Consider the following 23,416-nt stretch of genomic DNA (forward strand, 5'->3'; position numbering starts at 1 on the left):
CTTATTTTAGTGTATCAATAACATTTTTTTATTATTATGTGATTCTAGTATTTTTCTTAATATGTTTTAAGGTATTAAACACAATTAAGAGAATATATATTACTAAACCGTAGGTCTAAGCATACCTTAAAATCGTAGAAAAATGAAAGGTAGATGCACCAAGATGGAGAGAAGCAAAGGCTTTGATGGTAATCATGGAATGTTTGGTATTGATAACTTTTTTTTATGGAATGAAAAATCACGTGCATTTCTCTGACCCTCTTCATTTTCGAGTTTATGCAGTTGAAAACGGAGTTTCCCTTATCTAACTTTCTTGGTCTTCATGAATTTCATTCATTCCTTGCATTACTATCAAATCCAAAAAAAAAGATTCATCATATACATTACATTACATACAATTCAATTCTCTCTATAGAGCTACTACATTCTCTCATCTTATTTGTGATTGAAACCAAGGTCTTGCATTGTTTCCGGGTATGTAAATTGTTCTATATATTTTATTTGTTTATTTATTATTTCTATTTGATATATAGTTCAATGGCAAACATTTGTGTATAATTTGCTTGCAATATTTCACGAAAACTAGGTCCATACATAAACTTATATAGTTGAGGTTCTTATTAGCGCTGAACATTTAGCATTAATGTTTTAGATTTACGGTGAAGGATGGAACTTAATGAATAGAATTTGTTGACGGCATGCAATTACAAGCTATACCCAATAAATTTTTAGGATAAAAGCCAATCAAATTTTCATGTTAGATGAAATCATGGGTTCTTTCTCTTCTCTTTATTACATCTAATGTGATTTATTTAAATTAGAGATATTAGTTAGTTAGATTGATGTATTCCTGTATTTTTGTATATATATATATATATCTAATACTCTTTTCTCTTTTTTCTTTTTTTTCTCTCTTTTTCTTAAAATATCTAACTAAAACAATTATATTTAAAATTTTTGTTGTTGGATTGTTAATTAAAAAGAATTGATTTTTTCAGACAAAAAAAAAACCAATAAACTTCTTTTGTTGGCTGAGTATGAAATAGGCTTTAGTACAACTTATAGCCATTTATTTTACTGAAAGTTTTTTTAATATTTTAAAATACTTGGAAATTAATTTGATAATTTTTTTTAGAAACTACTTTGTTCAAAATAAAATTGTTAGAAGCAATTTGGGATATTACTTATATTTGTAGTTAGTTATTTGTATTAATATTTAAAGTTATTTATAATAAACCCTAGCTTTCTAGAAGAATTTATTTATATTAGACAAATTTTAATTTCAATAATTAACTTACAAAAATAAATTACAATTTCAGTTTAAAATTTGTTTGTAACATCTAAAGCATAAAAAAATAAAATTGAAGTTAAAGGACAATAAGTATAGAACATTTGCCATAATTACTTTAAAAAAAAAATAGTAAATGGTTGATGATGATTCTTCTTTTTTTTTATCATGTTGGCTTTTTCTTACTGTCTAAGCTACTCTGTTTAACTTAAAGCCTCTAAATGAGGTAAATTATTTCCTTTTAATTTCTCAAAAATTAGATAAATTATTTCACCTATCATTCAATGGGATACCCAAAAACGACTTTTCTACATTTTTTTACCTTCTTCTTTGAGGGAGAGGTGGGTGGGGAAGATGGGTAACAGAAACATAATTTATTGAACATTTTCATGGTTGCTGGCTTTAGCATATAAATGTCCATTTTCAAAACTAAATTTATTGAACCCATTATTCAACTTGTACATAATTTTTTTATTTTTCATAATATTTCCCAACCCAATAAATAAATAATTATATATTTAAATTTTATTTAAGAATTTATCATTAGTTAATAAATTAATATATACGCACAGGTTTATAATACCAACCGCTATCTTATTTCAATGGCTTTATGAGTTTAGGGATGTATCATTACCCACCAGTCAACCACCACTTCAAATCAAACTGGTCTTCAAAATTGAAAAGGAGAAAATAAAATGCATTTATTTCCAATAGATATTATTATGGTACAACCAACATTATTTCTATATTATCTTCTGTTTTTATTTAGCAATAGTATAATGTCATTTGTGCTGAGCTCACTATGCCACATCGAATGAACCTTTTATTTTGTCAGGCACATTGAATGAAACTTGAAAGTGATTTTTGTTGTTTAGGTCATGGGCAAAAGTCAAACTTCTTGGTGCAAATTGGGCTAACTGTCAAAGCCCAAATGTGATTCCAATTTCCACCTTCCACATTTGCAAGGTGGCCCAATATGTCATTCTTCATAAATATCTTAAAAATCCGTTGGGTACGTCTTAGTATTATGGGCACGGATTCGGTACGGCTTCTTTTGGGCATCGAAACACTAAAAATTTATTTTACGGACTGATAAGCTAAATTGGTCAAAATAAAATATTTTACTTTTGGTTATCATTTTCTTAATTAATTTGTAGGATTAAGAAGAGGTGATTTTAAGTTTTTTCTCTCCGTACGTCTCCTATTTCCTCTACCTTAACTAACACCTAAGCCATCGATGAGAGGCGACTTTGTCCGAGGAGGACACTCGTAGAGCCACAATCCACCCAGACAGACTATGGAGGAGAAGGTAGGAAGGACTGCCAAGAAAGTAAGGAAGGAAGGAGCTGGACAGGATTACACTGGAGATACATCCCTCGCCCTAAGAGTAAAATAATGGATGAATGTTGACAGTGCAGGGGAGCAAGATAACATGCAAAGGCGCTCTTTCTGTGATATGGTGAAAGGGGGTCGCACACTAGTCTTGATAGAGGAAGATGAAAGCTTTTCAGAATTTGAGAGCTCGGAGGAGGAAATGGAAGGTGTAGAAGGGGAAAGAGAAGTCAAAAAGCAAAATAAGAAGAACATGAAACCAGAGATCAGAGTGGAAAAATTTAATGGAATTTTTAACTTTGTCATAAATGAGGTAGCGTTGAAGAACTTGAGACACCCCTGATGGGATACTTTGATTGTAAAGTTAATAGGCAGAAGAATTTCATTGCAAGTTCTTACAAGAAGGCTTGAATCCATGTGGGAAAAACAAGACAGCATCGAAGTTATTGACTTAAGAAATAATTTTTTTCTTGTAAAATTTTACTCCCAAGAGGATCTAGACTACGCTCTTATCGAAGGCCCTTTGAGGATTTTTTATCACTACCTCTCCATTAAGTTCTGGAAGCCAAATTTCAACCCAATAGAGACCACTATTGATACAGTTGCTGCATGGATACGCTTGCCAAGATTATCCATAGAGTACTACGAGAAGAGTATTCTAGAGAAAATAAGGAATGTAGTGGGAAGAACCCTGAAGGTGGATTCCAACACTGCAGACAAGTGTCCTGGAAAATTCGTCAGATTATGTGTTGAGCTAGATCTGACTGCACCACTAATATCACAATACTCTATTAATGGAGTGAAATACCTTGTGGAGTACGAGAGAATCTATGATATATTCTTCTCGTGTGGAATAATTGGTCATGAGAAGGCAAACTGTCCCAATAAATAAAAAGAAACACCAACAAAATCTCCAGTAGATGAGGGGGTAACCAGAAGGGAAGAAAAAGAGGTGATGGATGGTACAGGGGCAACAAAGGAGAAAAAGGACATTCATGAAATTTCTGAATCTGAGAAGGGTAGAAAAAGAAATGACAGCTCTAAAGATCCTTTTGGTCCTTGGATGGTAGTACAACGTACTACACGTGGCAGAAATAACAAAAAAGGAGATATTGGCAAGAGTAGTGGGTCGAATGGAGAGAGTAGTGGAGGTAGAGACAAAATAGAGGTGCAAAAGATAACAGGTACTAGGTTTGCAATTTTGAATGAGGAGAATCCCCAAGATTTTGAAGTCAATCATCTACAATAAAAAAATGTTCTCCCAACAATTACTAAGCATGATAACCCAAGGCCTACAACAATGTCCCAACCACCCAGCATTGCTACCCAGCCTACAACCCATGGCTCCAATAATAAGACAAGTCCTAGAAACCAAATGTGCAGAAGTCCAACAAGCCCAAAAAACAGGCTAAAAAACAAAAAAACAGCAAGCCCCTCAAATCATGTAAAGAATAATGAAACCATACAAGGCCCACACAACCCAGCTTCCTTCCAAGCCAGTCCAAATGCCCATAACAAACAATAAATCAGTACCCAATCTAGTGATAACCCCACCCAGACCACTCAAAATGTAACCCATAGTTCTGATCATGGACCCCTTCTAGAAAATAACCAAATAACCCACATTCAATGTGTTACTACTAACATGGAGTTTCAAGAATCCCCTGTTACAGAAACTTTTGTCTCTAAAATAGTAGTGATGGATGAGGATATGGGGGAACCAAAAGAGCCAGACCCACCTGATCTATACTCTATTAATTCAGAAATTATGGTGGAAGCAGCTCTCCAATTTGAGGCAGAGATAATGGAAAGGGCGGATAAGCAAATGAAGGAAGATGAAGAGATAATGAATGAAGCCAATCATAACAGAGAACTTAATGGCATTGAGAAGGAGAAGGAGATATCCCTTGAAGGGGATGAGATGCTACTGGAGCAGTAAGTTTTTGGTGTCTTCCTTATAACTGTTAATTATAATTGTGTTTTCATGGAACTGTAGAGGTGCTGCGAGTCAGGCATTTTCTCGCTCTCTCAATGAATTTATACGTATTTACAAACCTGATATAGTCATCTTATATGAGACTAGATGCCGTGGTGAACAAGCAAGAAGGGCTATTAATAGATTTGGTTTTGACTATAGTGTTATAGAAGAGGCTAATGGGTTTAGTGGAGGAATTTGGGTGCTATAGAAAGATCCAAATATTCTCATCACAGTTTTAAAATCTCATATTCAATTTATTCATATGGAGGTGACCTTCCCCAATAAGAGGAGTTGGATCCTCACCGCTATCTATGCGAGCTCTCAAGAGACAAATAGAAGAACTTTATGGTCAGAACTGAAAAAGACTATCTAATGGGGAGAACAAGGAGTGGATGATGGTGGGGGACTTCAATGAAATTGCTTGTCCAACGGAGAAAAAAAAAGGTGGTAGAATAGATGTCAGAGCTTGTCAGAGGTTTAAGGAATGGATAAATGCTTGCTCGTTAATTGATCTAGGGTATGTAGGAACCAATTTACTTGGAGGAGGCCATTGTGGGATGGAAGAGAAAGGGTGTTTAAGCGGCTAGATAGAGCCTTAGCTAATGTCGATTGGAGAATGAGATTTGGTGAGGCTAGAGTTGATGTGCTAACACGTACCAACTCTGACCACCAACCGCTTTCTTATTACTCTTGAACCTCAAAACCAGAAAGGTAGAGATAGACCTTTCAGGTTCGAAGTAATGTGGAAGTTGCACCCTGAGTATGAGTTTGTAAGACAGAAATGGGATAAAGGAGCCAGCCTCAACCAATCCCTTTTAATGTTCATGAATTAGCTAAAGCAGTGAAACAAAGATGTTTTCGGACATGTGGGACGGTAGAAGAGAAAACTTCTGAACAGACTAGGAGGAATACAGAGAGCCTAAGAACACTAAAAAAATCTATATCTTGAGAAACTTGAAAAGCAGCTCAATAATGAGCTGGAGGAGCTGCTTGATAGAGAAGAGTCCCTCTAGTTGCAAAAATCTCGAGAGAAATGGATAGTTGAGGGTGACCGCAATACGAGATACTATCATACAAAAACAATCATAAAGAGAAGAAAGAACATAGTTTGAAGTTGAGAAATGGAGAAGGGGAATGGATTGAGGACACTGAGACCTTGGCCAGCTTTGCAGTTATGTTTTATAAGAGATTGTACAAAGAGAAAGTTGTTGTTGCACAACCACTCCTTATGCACAACTCCTACCCTCCTTTACAAGACGACATAAAGAAAAACATAGATTCATTGTCCACCCATGAAGAGATCAAAAGAGCCTACTTCAATATTGGTTCTTTGAAAACACCGGGAGCAGACGGATTCCCAACAGCTTTCTACAAAGATCGGTGGGATTGTGTCAAAATGAATGTGTTCAATCAGGTGGAGATGTGTTGGAAAGAACTTGAGTTAATCAAGAACCTCAATAGCACCTTAATTACTCTTGTCCCGAAGGTCCCAACCCCTAAATTTATATCCTAGTTTTGACTAATCTTCTTATGTAATGTAAGTTATAAGGGGATCTCTAAGATTATTATGGAAAGGATTAAACCTGCACTGATAGATAGAATAGCCCCTCAGCAATCAAGTTTTGTTCCGGGAAGTAAGATACAGGACAATATTCTGATTGCAAAAGAGCTAACCCATATTATGAAAAAGTGTAAAGGAAAAAAAGGGTTCATGGCTATCAAGTTTGATTTTGAGAAAGCCTACGATAGGATTCGTTGGTCTTTTTTGAAGTCATGCCTTCAAGAGTTTAACCTCCCAGACAAGTTGGTGGATATTACGATGGAATGTGTTACATCAGTATCCTACAACCTCCTCTGGAATGGGAAAAAACTGAAGAATTTGTACCCACAAGGGGTCTCCGACAGGGAGATCCAATCTCCTCCTATTTGTTTGTTATTGTTATGGACAAGCTATCAAAGTTGATTGAAGAATATGTATCTGAAGAAAAGTGAATTCCTATAACAGTGGGGAAAAAAGGACCAGCTATCTCTCACCTACTCTTCGCAAATGACCTCCTTGTTTTGCGGAGGCGAACACTGAATAGATTGCTACTGTTTTGAAAATCATGAACAAATTCTGTGACGCGTCAGGGCTGAAAGTTAGTAATGAAAAAACTGCTATGATCTTCTCAGCCAATGTGAGGAATGAGGTCAGGAGGGAAATGAAAAAATATACTATTTTCAAGAAAACCAATGCTTGGGAAAGTACCTTGGTGCAATGACCTCTAATCATCGCAAAGGAAAAGAGAAATTTAAGCATGTTTTGCTAAGGGTTTAGGGAAAGTTAAAAGGGTGGAAAAGTCAGTATCTCTCCCTAGCTGGGAGAACAACACTTGCCAAAGCGGTTCTAAATCCTTTAGCGAATTATGAGATGCAGCACTCAATTTCACCTAAGGATATCTATAATGAATAAGAGAAAGCACAGAGGAGATTTATTTGGGAGAGTTGCCAATAGCAAAGGCGCATTCATCATGTTGCGTGGAAAACCCTATGTCTACCAAAGGCGTAAGGTGGGCTTGGATTTAAGAAGCTGTAAGAAATGAATATCGCCTTTATGATGAAGGTTCTTTGGCACCTAATGGTAGAGTCAGAGGCACTGTGGGTAAGAGTAATTACACATAGTAATGAAGGCACCAAAAACGGCTTAATAGAGACAAAGAAGAGTGAAAATTTCTCTCAAACCTGGAAAGACCTGATGAGGATCTAGCCCTTAATGAGAGACAATTGTAGTTGGATTAATGGGGATGGGGAGAGGGCTTTCTTCTGGAAGGATTCCTGGATTACTAAATCAAAAAATTTTATTAATGAAACTATTAATCAGGTTCCGAAGGAGCTAGAAATGGCCAAGGTTAAGGATTATGTGAATGCGAGAGGAGAGTGGAACACAGAAATCATGGAGCTGTTTCTTGAAAATAGCACCATAGAACAAATAAAGTTGTTAAACCCACCCCAGATGCATAGTAGAAGGGACATAATGAGTTGGAATCATACGACAAATAAAATTTGTACAGTAGCATTAGCATACAAAATTTTAACCAAGTATAACACAGAAGTAAACAAAGTTTAGCAGTTAATATGGTATTGGAAAGGACTAGAAAGAGTCCGTACATTTACCTGGCAATTGGCTCATGGAAGATTTCTAACTGCAAAGAGGAAGGCCAAAATGATGAGCACAACACCCTTCTACCACAAGTGTCCCAATTGAAAGAAACCATCCTCCATGCCCTGAGGGATTATCCACAAGCTACTACAGTTTGGGGTAAGTTAATTCAGCCCAGCACTGTTATGAGATTTCTGACCACAACTCTTGAAGAGTGGATAGAGCTGAACCTATCATAAAAAATAGAAAGAAACAATCAGTTTGAATGGAGAGATATTTTTATGGTAGGATGCTGGTGGTTATGAAGGTGGAGAAACATGGAAGTGCATAATCCTAGCTATAACAGACCAATTAATGCTATTCAGATCATTACAGAAAGCACAACTAGTTTCAAGGCCTTTGAGAAGACTTACCTCTTCGCAGAGTCCAAAGCACCCAAAAAATCTATTTCAACTTGGCAGCCACCTCCATCTGGTTGGGTTAAGTTGAACACTGATGGATCCGCTCACCATCAAAGTAAAAAAGTGGATGTGGAGGCTTACTGCGGACCAGCAATGGAGAGTGGGTTGGAAGCTTCATGGCATGTCTAGGTGACTGCTCTCCAGCGGAGGCAGAGCTCTGGAGTGTAATCCATGGGTTACGCATGGCCACGGATTTGGTAATGAAGAGACTAGAGGTTGAGGTTGATTCAATAGAAATTGTGGACATAATCAACAATTGTATCCACAATGATGAACACCACAATGAGGCGGTAATGGAGGTTGCTAATTTTAGGAGGAGACCGTGGGAATTAGTCTTCAAACACATCAATAGAGAAGCTAATCAGTTGGCTGATTGGTTGGCAAAGGAATCCATAAGAAAGAAATGTGCTTTCAGATTCTTAGACTTTTTACCTAAAGAACTCACTTTGATATACTTTAATGATGTACAGAAAAAGGCTCTGACTATTATTAATGTCTCTGCCACCCTCTTTTAATTTTGTCCGTTTGTTTTCCTTTTTTTTTTGGGCTTAGGCCCTTCAATCACCAAAATATATATATATATTACTTTAATGAGTCCTTTTTGTTATAATTTTTTAAGAGAGGAATGTTTTCATATTTTTTTATCTTTTTTTTTATTTTATTTACTTTAATCACGGTGTCCATTCCATCATTAACTCAGAACCTTCTCGTCGGTCTCTATGTCTTTCGACTTCTTCCACCTTACTTGTCATGTTGAACTTTCAAAAACTAATACCGAATCTCTCTCACCACCACCACTACCACAGTATTCTTCTCCCTCTTATCACTGTCACCGCCACCTCTCTCTTCTTCCTCGTTCTCTTCCTCCGCCGTCGTATGCACACCACCTCTTCTATTATCTTCCCCACCGGCGACGACAACAAACCTCTCCACCGCTTCTCCTACTCACTCTTTCGTCGCGCTACCAACTCCTTCTCCTTTTCACTCGGCCATGGCGGCTTCGACACCGTCTTCTCTGGAACCCTCCCATGGCGGCTTCGGTATTGTCTTCTCCGACATGCTCCCTGCTCCGGCTCTAGCAAGAACTCCTACTGCAGTGACTCTGCAGTGGCACGTGTATACTCGATGGTGGAGATTACGGAATTTATCTTTGCCATGAGACCTCTCAACGCGCAACCTCTCCGATCCAACAATGCCGCTCTCCACACTAAATCTCCACCTCCTCATCCAGCAACTAATCGCATTCCCTTCAGATCTGATCTAAGGTCCAATCCTACATTTTCTCCCACTGCGACAACTTCGAGTCACTCTTTTCTCTCGCCAATAGCGCCATTTCCCAGTCCCAGCTTTTCTCCGACAACCACGCCGGAGTCCTCAAGCTCATCTCCGACAAGATGGTTGATGCCGAGGTGCGCGAGGTTGTGGCAGAGATTAGGAGAAGAAGGAGCTGTAAAGTTTGTGAGGATAGTTCTTGCGGCGAATGAGATGTTGGAGAGTGTTAGGGAAGCATTGAGGAATGGACGGTTTGGCTTAGCTGCTGAAAGGTTGAAGGAGTTGAAGGTGGCACTTAACATAATAGAAAATGTTTAACTCTAATTAATTTAATATTACATATTCTTAATTTTTTTATATAAACCCACATATATTTCTGATATAACAACAATAACCATGATGAAAATAATATTTTTAAAGCAACCCACTGACACAAAAACTGCAAAAAAATATTAAATAACCAATTACATCAAACTACATTTAGGATAATCTTCACCGTTGAACTAAAAAAATTTAAAAGATCTAATGACTTTCTATTAAAAACGCGCACTAATAAATCAAATAAATTTTTGGCATTTCGATACCCAAAAGAGGTCGGCATACCCTAGTATTATGGATGATATTTTAAATTAGAATAAATAGAGAAGACAAAAAAAATTAGAATAAAAATAAACGAGTATCTTTTCTAGATAGAATAAGACTCTTTTTAAAAAATAATTTTATTCTATCTGCTAGAGTTTAAAGAATTTCCAAAGGACCTGCATATTCAGGTCCAATTCATCGTTGAGGAGAAAAATTTATAATTAGCTCTTTTAGAAATTTTCAAACAAACAATTTTAACAAAATTTTTTAATTTTTTATTTTATTATGTTCAATGACTAAAAATATTTTAATTTTGACAAAAAAAATTTAATTTTTAATTTTAATAAATTAAAATTCTAAATATTAGTTTTATTTAACAAAATTAACTAATTATTAGTCCATCATCCTGAATGTTCATGCTATTTTATCAAATAGAACTGGTATTTAAAAGTTTATTAGAATCTATTTTATCAAAATTAAAAATTTTCAAATATCAAAATGGTGTCGTCTTTAAACTAACATTGTATCTCTTTTTTTATGCAATTAATATATTGTATAAATTTATGCATCATGACCTCTTTATATATCAAAATGAGATTCAACTTAATTATATCTGCACAAGAAGGTAGAAAGTATTAGCTTTTAATATATAGAAATATTTTATATTTTAATATTAGTATAAAAATACAATAAAAATAAGGTTTAATTATTCTGTGAGTTCTTATAGTTTTATCGAATTTTTAATTAGGTTTCTATACTTTTTTTTCTTTTCAATTAGGTTCCTATATCATATTAGATTTTGTAACTAAGTCCCTATTGTAACAAAAACGTTGAAATTAATAGAATATTCTGTTAAACTATATAGAATATTCAGTCAAGTATTAGGTATATTGGTTTTGCTTAATGGAATATTCTGTTAATTCCAGCGTTTTTATTACGGTAGGAACTTAATTACAAAATCTGATATGGTATAGGAACTCAATCGAAAAAAAAAAAATATAAGGACCTAATTAAAAATTCAGTGAAACTATAAGACTGACAGAATAATTAAACCTAAAAATAATTGTATATATCAAATAAAAATTATATCAATTTAATTAATTAATTAAAATAAAAATAGAGCACAACGATCTAAATCAATAAATAATGTTTAATAAATATAAAAGTTGAATGTATATAATAAAATAAATAAAATAAAATATACTTAATAATAGATAAATAATAGGGATTAACATATTAGATAACAGATATACCTAGATTACGTATTGTATCTTTTGGATAATACATTTTTTTTCTTAAATAAAATAACAAAAATTCTAGAAGATCAATAATTTTAGACTAACAATTGACCAATATACCCATTTTTTTATATTTTGTTAGTTCTTTCACATATATATGCACATAAATCAGAATAATTTGCACGTATAATACACATAATCTACACACAAATAATAAAAAAGCATGTAGATGTGTGAATAATTATATTTTACACCTCTTTACAATTTTATTTTAAAATAAACAACATATTGTTACTCGAGATTATTGTTGCCACATTGTCTTTTTTATTCTTTTTATTATTAGTTTCTCTATTTGGTGTGGTGTTTGAGGATTTAGTAATGTTAAGATTCTGCAATTTATTATTTTTAACTAGTAGAAAAATAATAATATTTAAAAATATTAATTAAAAATATAATATTGAGCTATTGAGTTAAATATATTAAATTGTTAACCAAAATTACAGATCAATATAAATTAAAATTGCTAGTTTTTAAATTTTTCTCTCGAGCATATTCTAGAGCATTAGTTACATATTGGCTAAAAACCTTATTTATGTTGGTCATCTTGTATGGCTTTACTCAAGTTAGATATTCTAACTATTGAATAATACATATTGTACGTCTTGAATAACATATACTGTGATTCTTATATAACACATTTTTTTGCATTAGATTATACACACTGTAGATAACACAAATAATTCTAGCATAACACATTATTATATCTTAAATAACTTATTTAACTCTTGAATGACACATACTCTAACACTTAAATTGTACATATTATATCTCTTGAATAACACACATTATAATAACCTCTTGCTAATCAAATTCTAATTATTAGATAGAGTCTACTAGAATCGTACTCAAAAGTTCACATTGTTAAAAAAAATCCAAAAAATATTAATGATAAATAAATTTGCAAAAGATTTAAAAATCCGACATAAAAACTAGATATTATATATATTTTAAAAAAAATTTTAGAGACAGATTTTGGTACAAATTTTTACAAACATTATTAAAAAATAAGATCTTTTTATTTTTAAAATTTGGTAATTTTATGTTAAGTAAATTTTTTTAAAAAAAAATTATTGTAAATGACTATATTTTATAAAAAAAATAAAAAAAAAATTTAGAGATTAAATTTTACTCTGAATTTTTTATGCACCTTTTAAATATTTATTCAAATGTTACCATAAAAATTCAAATAAAATAAACATGCCGTTTGTTAAATACAAAAATTTTTGTTATTATTTATAAAAAATATAATATTTATTAGTCATTTTTATTATATTTTTAAATTATCTATAGACTATTTTATCGATAACATTTTTTAAAAATTTTTTTATTAACGACTAAGTTTTTTGAATACCGAATTGGTAGTTAAGCCTCCTTGGATAATACATAACTCTTATATAACACAACTTCTAACACTTAGATTATTACACATATATACTCTATCTATTGGATAATATATATTGTAACTCTTATATAATACATACTCTAACATTCAAATTATAGATAATATAACTCTCAAACAACATAGAAGGTAATTCAAATTAAACCAATTTTAAATTTGTGTATATAACTATATATATGGCACTGATTATTTCCTCTGCAAGTCATTGTAACTCAGTATAAATTCTGGAACTGAAACTCAACACAATGCAATGAACTAACCAATCATCATCGTTTTCTCCATATGTTAAATTCTGTCAACCATTTCTATTGGTTTAGGATATTTTCAAAAGCAACCCCCTATTGATGTACCATGAGAGAAGATAAATAATAGTCCTCATAGAATTAATAAGACTAAACTTTATAAATAATCTAGTAGTAAGGAGTTTAAGTAATACATGTACAAAAGATATCAAGTTCATAACTCATTATACATGATATATTGCGATGAGTAAAACAAAAATGCTACACACATATTAAAATACATGTAATATAAATATATATTATTTAATTCTTTTTAATATGTATATATTTTACACAAATAATTTATATAATAGTTGTTTTTTGGTTTATATATTATACGATTATTGTGAATATAAAAAATTTATGGATAAATATATACTAGAATAAATGTAGTAGTGTAAAGAAGATCACCTGCATACATAATCCAATAACTTTGCTATAAAAAACCATTAGGTTAGGAATTTGTGTACAGTTATTCTCACTAACTATCTAATATCTATATGCCAAAATGAGCTCACTCATAAAATTCAAGGTTATTTTTAAATTTAGATTATATCACACATTAATCCTTATTTATCAAAATATACAAATTAAACATTTTTGTAAGTTAGATAGACAAAAGAAAATATCAGAATTTATCTTATTTAATATTTATTAATTATTAAATATTAAATAAGATAAGTTATAGCTGTTTTTGTCTAATTTTTTTTAGTTACCAAATATTATCTTTTCGTAATTATATATTATCTGTAGATCATGAATAAAGTGAGACCAGTGCTCCGACATCAATGATCAAATTAAAGATAAAGTATATACTAAAAAAATGTAATAAATATATATAAATTCGTATGTGAGTTTTTTATTATATGGTTTTTAATTCTAATTTACCATTTTTATATACGGTTATTTGAGTCAAATTTATTCCTTCACACACCTCTAGTTAAAAACATTTGAGTAATTATTTAAATTAATTTTTAAAAATTTTATAAGTATATATTTTAATTTTAAAAAAATTAATATATAAATTAATTTTTAATATTTTTTCTGTTAGACATAATAGTTTTTAATTTATTTTTCAGAGTAACTTACTAGTAAAAAAATACTGAGTTAGTACATAAACTTATACATGTAATAGTTAAATGTCTACGTATACAAAAAAAAAAAAAAAACAGTTCCTGACAAAAACGAATTTAGAATTATTATTTTTGGGGTGTCAATAACATATATAATATTTAATAAAATATATGTAAATAAATTATAATATAAGATACATTACAAAAATATACCGATAGAGAATATATATTTAAAGTATAAAAAATATGTATACTTTTTACTAATGAAGTGGTACACGTCAATTCTTCATATCATAAAATTTATTGATAATATAATTTGTGTCAAATCTTTCAGTAATCTTCTTCTCAATGTAAATCAAAAAACAATTAGCAAGAAATCTATCTTCTATTTTGTTTCTGAGTCTATTATTCACAATATTCATAATTGAAAAAGATCTCTCAATTGTAGCAGTTGAAATCGGGAGAGTTAATATCACGTGAATCAAATGATTATCAAAGGATATGTTAAAGACTTTCCTATCTTTGTTAACCCTTGACATAACTCTAAAATTGTGCACAAGTTAGTTAACCAAACAAGTAGCAAGGCAAACAATAAGCAGCATCTTTTTCTAGTGAATATTCTAACCAACTTGAAAATTTCTTAAACTAAGAAGATTGAAAATATTGATGATGATTGTTATTACTAGAAGCTGGATAGCTAATATTTGTTGGTTGCTAGTTGGTATGGTTCAACTATTACGTATGCTCTACAAATCTTATCATATTCATTGACATTATACTGCCAAATTAGACGTCGTTTCCTAGATTCCTTTTTAGTAAAGAGATATCAACATCTTTTTCTAATCTTGGAACTTTGACTTCATGTTGATGTGTATTTTTGAGTAAGATTAGAGAGCTCACTTACTTGAATTTCTTGTAAAATAAGATTAGAGAATTAACTTATTTAAATTTTAATATTATCAGTAACTTTTCTCTTAAAAATTACATCAATTTTACTTTGTTTTCTCATCATAAAATATTCTAGTTTTTTTTATTTGAATAAAATATATGAACTCAAATAATTACATACTTACATGAATAAACAAAATTTAAGAATTTTTTATCAATTAAACACCAATAACAATACTTTTTCTTATTGAGTCACTATTAATTTCACTAAAAAAGAAAAAAAATAAAAAATAAGAGAGAATAAATTCTAAAAATAGATCAGTCACTTGTCTATGTGAGATAATAACACAAAGAAACAAAATTGTATTATTTCATAATAAAAAAAAGTGTATTTTGTTAATTAATAATTTTATACAACTATATAAGAGAAGTGACAAGTTGCTTGAGCACCTTTAATTAATAATTTGATATGATTAAAGACTGAGTCAAGCTATGGCTTCAAATAGCATACGGGCAGTTCAGAAACAAGGAGCAGGAAGAAAAAGAATGACTTTAGCCTTAGACCATCTCGAGTAGCAAACTCATCCCAATTTCTGTTTATGGTTCACCTGTCATAAAAAGTAATTTCACATCAACTTTTGCGTCATAAACAATAAATAGGAACTCAAAGCATCTCTCTCTTCTCCATTAGGAGGAACTGACTTTAGTCCCTGTTGTGGTCTCACTTAATTAATTAATTAAAATACTTATAATTAATGTAATTAATTTTTTTTAATAATGTATTTAAATATTTAAATTTAAAAATAATTTACTATTAAAAGATATTAATATTAAATAAATTCATATATAACAATAATACACAATAGATAATTCGAGGTTATACTAATTTATAAAATTAATTAATACAAAAAAAAATATAATTAAACTCTATATTGATTATTATATAAATAATTAATATAAATTATTAATTAAATAAATAATTAATTATTTAACCTAATTAATTATTATAATTATTAATAAATTAATTATAATTTAATTACTTAATCAATTATTATTTAAATAATTAATATAAACTATTAATTAAATAAAATTATAATTATTTAATTTAATTAACTATTATAATTATTATTAAATTTAATTTTATTTAATTATTTAATTATAATTTTATATGTATTTATTTAAAAGGTAACTTGCCATGTGGCAAGTTACCATTGGTTATGTTTGAGTCCCTGCTCAGAGGGACTCTTCTGCCTTGGCCTCCGTGAAGGAACTCATCTCTCTCTTTCTCCAACGGTAAATTCCACCATGTATCAGAAAAAAGTGCAATGAGGACCACCCATTGGAGCTGCTCTTAGGGATTTAAAAAGTTTTAGAGATCATTATTATTTTATTTGGATTGGATTGGGTTCTTACTATTACTATTATTTTTTTTTTAAAGTTAGGAGGGACCAAGGCCTCCACTTGTCCTTATATATTTGTCTTTGGTCCCTGACATGACTGAGTCACCTAGATTTACTGCCACTGTTTTTACATCTATTCCTCTGTCTTCTCTTTTTCTCTTTTTTTCTGTCTTCTCTTCTTCTCTTTTCCTCCTCCTTTTCTCTCATTTTTCTTCTATAGTTAGACCAAACTACCACTATCGCCTCACTCTTTTTCACTATCTACCTCTTCTACTGTAAAATTTTATATTTGGCATTATCATCGCAACTCCTCCACCGCATAAAGAAGGAACTCCTCCGCTGGTGACGTTTTCTAGCTTTTCCCTGTCTCCGTCCCTGCCAACAATCGTGCTGACGAGTATCTCAGCATTCCTCCAATCACCGCCACAAATCTCTCATAACGGACAGTGACTACCATTTCCATGGGATATATGAAACCAACTCAGTAGAATCTAACCATTAGACTTCTGTTATCTATGTCCAGCTATTTTTTTAGTCCCAATATCAGTCACATGTTCAAAGATCCGTTAGGCCTGTCCTGTAGCAAGGCAAAAAATAGAGGCTGATGGTAGAAGGTTTTCAGGGCGAGTAAAATCATCTCGAAGATGGTGGTGAGGGTGCAGGTGATGAAACCTTTCAGAAGGTGCTGTGCTTCTTCGGCGTCGCTTTGTGTGAATACAGTGGCGGAAAGAGAGAGAGAGAGAGAGATTGATTGTGTATATGTGTCGGTATTGGATTGAAAGGAAAATATGCAGGGGCTATCTGCGAATTAGAAATTAGGGATTTTCTCATACGACGCCGTTTATTATTACAATAGGAATTATTTTATCTTTCTTACACACATAGACACTTTAACTACTACATGTGTGAGTTTACATACCAACTTAAAATTTTTTGTTAGTAAATCACATTGAAAAATAAAATAAAAATTATTATATCTGATAAAAAAATATTAAAAATTAATATATAAATTATTTTTTTAAAAAATTAAAATATCCCCTTTTAAAATTTTTTGAGACTTATTTGAATAATTACTCAACTCATTTCCAACAACTACTGCTACCGGCAAAAATAGTAGATAATTTTAATATTTAAGTCATATGGGAATGGGAAAATTATGTGCAAAAGTCCATTATCGTTTGATATAAATTAAAATACCAACTGTATATTATTGTATATATCTTATATAACATGCAAATTATCATCACTTCATATCACTCCAAAGTTAAGACCTAACTAGAAAATTAAGCTTGCCCAGTGGATGTATGTGATAGTTAAATCAATTTGCATGTATTTTCTCTTAACATTATGCTAATGAATTCCTTATCTCTGTAAAGACGTATATTTTAAACTGGTTTTAGAAAAATAAAGAAATCATAAACTGATTAAACTATAAATATTAAATAGCAATTAAGTAAGCATAGGGAGCCAACTGATAAATCAAAGTTGTGTAAAAGGGAGCCAAAAAAATAGCATTGCCCTAGAGGCCTAGACCGTATTACCACAGGAAACAAATACAACGTGGAGATTAATTAAATAAAAAATACAGTCAAAATTTAGCACAACGAATAAAAATATTTAAAACTCTTGAAAATAAAAAATCTAAATTTTCAATTAAAAAAGACATCCAAAATTTAAACTCAATAAAAGAATATTTTTAGTGGGTTTCACAATAAATTTGTTTAACAACATGTTATGTATTAGTTAAAATTGACTAATATAGTATTGATTTTCTAACATTATTCAATATTTTTATGTTATTTATTATGGCTTAATAAACTCCAAGAAAAAACAAAAGAGAAGCTATGTAATTAAGAAAGTCTATTAAATGTACATCAAGAAACTGAAAGAACATAGAAGGAAATTAAAAGTTATAGCTTAGAAGCTCTAATAAATCAACAATATTAGACATGTGAAATCTATATATTGTAAATTCAATAACAATTGAAGTAATAGCCCACTGATGATTTTACTTTTCATTGAAATGAAAATATACAATAAGATGCAATAATGGTTGATTAAGCAATACATAAATTCAATCACACATGCACAAATGCAATGCTTCACTACCACTAACCATAGATATACATCACTCCATCAATATCATACCGAATAACACACATATATATAATAAGAATAATAATTGTACAATACATACAAGCATATAAATATATATAGAGATATATCCCTTACATGGTGTACATAAAAGGTGCGCCAGCTAGCGTTACTTATTAGGAGGTGATGATGATGATGAACCATCTTGTTGATTTATAAGTGCATTGCTGAATTCAGCTTCCCAATCTTCAAGACGAAAAGATGTTGAAAGCGGTGGAGGGAACATTGTAACATCATCCTGATCATCATGATGATGCTGAAACGCCGCTAATTCGTCTGTTCCACTATTATCATTATTATTATTATTGTTATTCATCACTTCATTGTTACCACCATCAAATAAAGAATTCAGAAAAACCAACAATGTATCTTCCTCCTCAACATCATTATTATTATTCCCATTATTTCCGCCATGATGATGATAATCAACAACAACATTATTGTTATTATTATTCTCTTCCATAATGTTCCCACCAGCACTAATTATTGGAGCATAATCAAATTTGCTGTTGTTGACATTACCAATTTCTGACGCAGGATTCACAGTCATCGTAGGTTGTTGCTGCAGCGGCATTATGATTGAAGAGGTTACATTTGAATGTTGATCATGATGATGAAAAACACCTCCATTTGAAGTAGTAACATGAGTAGAATAATTGGTGGTGATTAATGGCTTATGGGTTCTTGGATCTATGCCTCGCTTTATGAGCTTCTTGCTTAGATGGGTATTCCAGTAATTCTTGATCTCGTTATCAGTCCTCCCAGGTAATCTGCCAGCTATCAAAGCCCACCTAAAAAGAAGGTAAGGTTGAGGGAGGAGGGGTAGAAGAGTAATTTTGATGATGTAGGGTTTGTTAGCATCTTACCTGTTGCCCAAGAGACGGTGAAGGCGGAGGATGAGATCCTCCTCGTCAGGAGCGATCTGGCCTCGCTTCACGGAGGGGCGGAGATAGTTCATCCAGCGGAGGCGGCAACTCTTGCCGCAGCGCTGCAGCCCGGCCCGCTTGGGGAGCGTACGCCACCGCCCCTCCCCTTCCTTCTGGACAAATTTGGACAGGATCTCGTCTTCCTCGGCACTCCATGGTCCTTTCTTGATCCCAACTTTGCTGCAGCACGGTGTGGTAGTAGCACTACTCTTGCTCATCTTATGGATTCTTGATTGTGATGAAGAATAATGTTAATAGTGGTGTGGTGGAACTAGTTAGGGTTCATAATATGTGTTGTTTTTGTTTCTGTTGAGACACTTCAGTGTCTTAGCTAGAGACGTAACTGCGAAGGAAAGTGGTGATGATGATAATCCTTTGTACTATTTTGGCATTTTTCTTTTTTTTTAAAGGGCTTTAAAGATGGCAAAAATATTTTTTTTTAAGTTGTTTATTTGATCACAGTTAAATAATGTATTTTAAAAAATATAAATTATGAATAATATTGAAGATTTAAGAAAAGAATGACTAACTAATATTAATTTAAATAACGTTGAATTTTTTTAACTTAATATAAAATAATTTTTTTCAAAATTTCAATTTCACAATAAATTTTATTTAAAGAATTTAAAAACAAATAAGAATTACTAAACTTAAAATAGAACAATTAGCAATAAAAATTAGTAGATTAAAATATAAATTTTTAAAAATAAAAAAAGATTATTAAAAGAATTATAAAAATTGTAAATAAAAACTTAACTTATAAAAAATTATTAAATTCATAAAATAAAAAAAGTATAAAAATGATAATAAAATGAAAATAAAAAAATAATATAATAAAATTTATAAAAATAATAAAAATAAAACAATCTTCTAATAAAATTTTTGTTAACAATTTAAATTTTAACAAATTAAAAAATTAGCATAAAAGTCAAATTAATGATTTCAAAAATATAATAACACTTTTAACATATGTTACATGTAAAAAATTTAATATATGACAATTTATTTAATAGATGAGACCAAACGTATTTATTTAGAGATATCTTAAACGTTTTGTCTGAGTTTCTACTTTTTTTTTAATATATTTTTAAAATATAAAAACAAAAACATGCATGTTTTGGCAATAAAAATATAAGATTATATGACAAAACAAATTTTTTTATAAAATAATTTAATTAATGCTTATTATATATATACTATATTTATTATCCTTCTTAAAATTATAACAGTATATAATTAAGACTAAGGATGGAAAGCTAATTAAATTAATACCTGGTCTTGGATAAATAGAAAGGTTTAATATTTTAAAATTTTAGAAATTATAAAAAGTGAGAAAGATAAAAAGCAGTTCAAAGAGAATTCTAGATAATTAATTTAAATTATATATCTAAGATTAAAATATTTCTAATAGTTTTATGTAAAAGTTATGACTTATTTCTAAAATATTTCTGCCATATATATATAGTATGATATATGAATGAATAGGAAAAAAAAAGATAAATGGGGTCATTGTTTTACGGAATTTGTATGCCTAGCCACGTTTGCGAACAACGACAATGAAGTAATCCAATAAGTACATACCAGATACCACACAATAAACCGACACAAATGATCACTTAAAAGAAGAAATTAAACAAAATATATTCTTTGTAATAATTAAGTTTAAAAATGTTATATGTAAAAAAAAATTTTAATTGGTTATTATATATTTATATATAAATATATATTATTTAATTTATTTTTAATAATATTTTATATTTTAATATATTTTTTATATAAATAAATAATTTAATAATTAAATTATTTTAAAGTATATCTAAATAGTTGAAAAATAGTAATACTCTAATTTTTAAAGCAGGATTCATGCACTTTTATTGTTCTCATTCTTCTCATGGATATCAGGAGTCCTTCTACATACATTTTAATGCTTTATTTTTATCAACTAAATCTAATTAAAAGTCAATAAAAATTTCTTGAAATTTTGAGATATTACATCTCATCCAGTAGTTATTTAATATGTTTTTAAATGCGAATTGTAATGCACTACATTGACAAGTGAAGCCAGATTGGGTAGAATGATGATTAACCTTTAAATTTTTTTTTACTAGGCAAGATGTATCTCTCTTCGTGTGGATGTAATTTTTATTGTAGTTAATAGAGATGCCAGTTTTTAATTGTTCCATATACTAGTTTGAGAAATAGTCTAGGTAATCTTTCTACGGTTATAATAGGAAAATGTTTGGGAATAATTAGCCAAAAATTTTTAAAATTAATTTCATTTATGTAACCTATAAGTATATGGAACTATTGTCACACTCGCTTATCATATTGTTTATCACATATTTTTACAGCAATTTTATTATATATACAAATTTTTTTGGCAAATAAGTTCAAACAAGTTAACCCTAATCCAACAAAGCCACTTACATAATGCGTGCGTGAAATCACGCCGTTCTTCCTCTAACGTTTGTATTTTGCGTTTCTCATCCTCCTCCTCCTTCTTCTCCTTTTTCTTTGTGTTCGTCCTTCTTTTTCTTCTTCTTCTTCTTCTTCAAGTGTTTCATCCTCTTCGTCGTTCTTTTTATTGCTATTGTTATTAATATAATTTTTTTCTCCTCTTCTTTCTATTGATTTTGCAACATTATGTATATTTTTTTTCTTTGTTTAATCTTTTCTCCCAAGAAGAATGATGAGAAAATAAAATAAAAAGATGAAGAAGAAGAAGCAGCCGAAGATGAGGAGGAGGAAGATGAAGAGTTTTGAATTATGCAGAACTTATAAGTACAAATACACCGGAAATTCTTAACAATACATATAAATATCTTAGTTTTACACCGAAATTTGCTACAAATACACAAATATTTTCTTTAATACTGCATTTTTTCTTCTTCTTTTTTTTCTTATTTCTTTCTTTCTTTTAGTTGAATGAATGTAGGTTCATCCCCTTTCAAGTAATTTTACAAGATTATGTATTTCTTCTTCTTCTTTGTTTGATTTTTTTTGTTTTTATTCTTGTTAAGAGAGTAAAACAAAAAGAAACTTGAGAAGGTAAATCAGGAAGAAAAAGATGAATAAAAAAAAGATGATAATGATGATGATGATGAAAAAGAAGAAGAAGTAGTAGCAGAAGATGAGGAGGAAGAAGAGGAAGAGTTTTGAATTATGCAGAACTTATCAGTACAAATACACTGAAAATTCTTAACAATACACAAAAATGTCTTAGTTTTACACCGAAATTTACTGCAAATAAACAAAAATTTTCTTTAATGCTTCATTTTTTTCCTTATTTCTTTCTTTCTTTTAGTTGAATGAATGTAGGTTCATCCTCTTCCAAGTAACTTTGTAGCATTATGTATTTTTTCTTCTTTTTTGTTTGATTTTTTTTGTTTTTATTCTTGTTACGAGAGTAAAACAAAAAGAAACTTTAGAAGGTAAAACAAGAAGAAAAAGATGAATAAAGAAAAAAAGAAGAAGAAGAAGATGATGATGATGATGAAAAAGAAGAAGAAGCAGCAACAGAAGATGAGGAAGATGAAGAGTTTTAAATTATGCAGAACTTATCTGTAACACCCTAGTACTTTTAAACTAGGTTTAAGCCTTATTTGGATTATATTGGTCGTTGATATTCAAACCTTGTGATTATTTTTTAAAAAAATATAAAATCTTTATATAAAATAATTTATATATATTAAAATAGTGAATAACTAGTTTTATTAGAATTGTTACTAGTTGAAAAATATAAGTAGTTTTAGAGGTACATACATGAAAAACGGACGTGCTAAACTATAAAAGGCACAAGCAATGACAAACTTTACTCATATCAAATAATCATAAAAATATCATAGTTACAATTGCAATCACTCAATAAAGATAAAACAAGACACATAAAAATTTCTAATTCTCTTAATTTGTATAACTATAACTAAAAAATCGCCTATTCTTCCT

General features: G+C 30.3%; 1 protein-coding gene and 1 long non-coding RNA gene across 2 annotated transcripts; one reads left to right on the forward strand and one right to left on the reverse strand.

Moving 5' to 3' along the window:
• The first annotated feature begins 269 nt into the window (after nucleotides 1-269).
• On the forward strand, nucleotides 270-19,429 carry LOC110263475 (uncharacterized). The gene is made up of 3 exons (XR_015885904.1): nucleotides 270-474; nucleotides 2,164-2,254; nucleotides 19,083-19,429. It is a non-coding gene; the product is annotated as an uncharacterized LOC110263475 (long non-coding RNA).
• On the reverse strand, nucleotides 18,534-19,890 carry LOC107647367 (uncharacterized). Its single transcript, XM_016351444.3, has 2 exons — nucleotides 19,412-19,890; nucleotides 18,534-19,336 (listed from the first exon to the last, which is right to left on the reverse strand). The coding sequence occupies exons 1-2, from the start codon at nucleotides 19,687-19,689 to the stop codon at nucleotides 18,655-18,657; spliced, it is 960 nt and encodes a 319-aa protein (XP_016206930.1). The 5' UTR covers nucleotides 19,690-19,890; the 3' UTR covers nucleotides 18,534-18,654.
• Nucleotides 19,891-23,416: the final 3,526 nt, after the last annotated feature.

This window comes from Arachis ipaensis, chromosome B6, assembly GCF_059453495.1.
Source record: "Arachis ipaensis isolate K30076 ecotype BB chromosome B6, ASM5945349v1, whole genome shotgun sequence".
NCBI lineage: Eukaryota > Viridiplantae > Streptophyta > Magnoliopsida > Fabales > Fabaceae > Arachis > Arachis ipaensis.

Excerpts from the sequence above, each read along its gene's own strand:
- LOC107647367 (XM_016351444.3), bottom strand. The coding sequence starts at position 19,689 with ATGAGCAAGAGTAGTGCTACTACCACACCGTGCTGCAGCAAAGTTGGG. Across the intron at positions 19,337-19,411 it reads CACCGTCTCTTGGGCAACAG|GTGGGCTTTGATAGCTGGCA; the intron begins GTAAGATGCTAA and ends CCTTCTTTTTAG.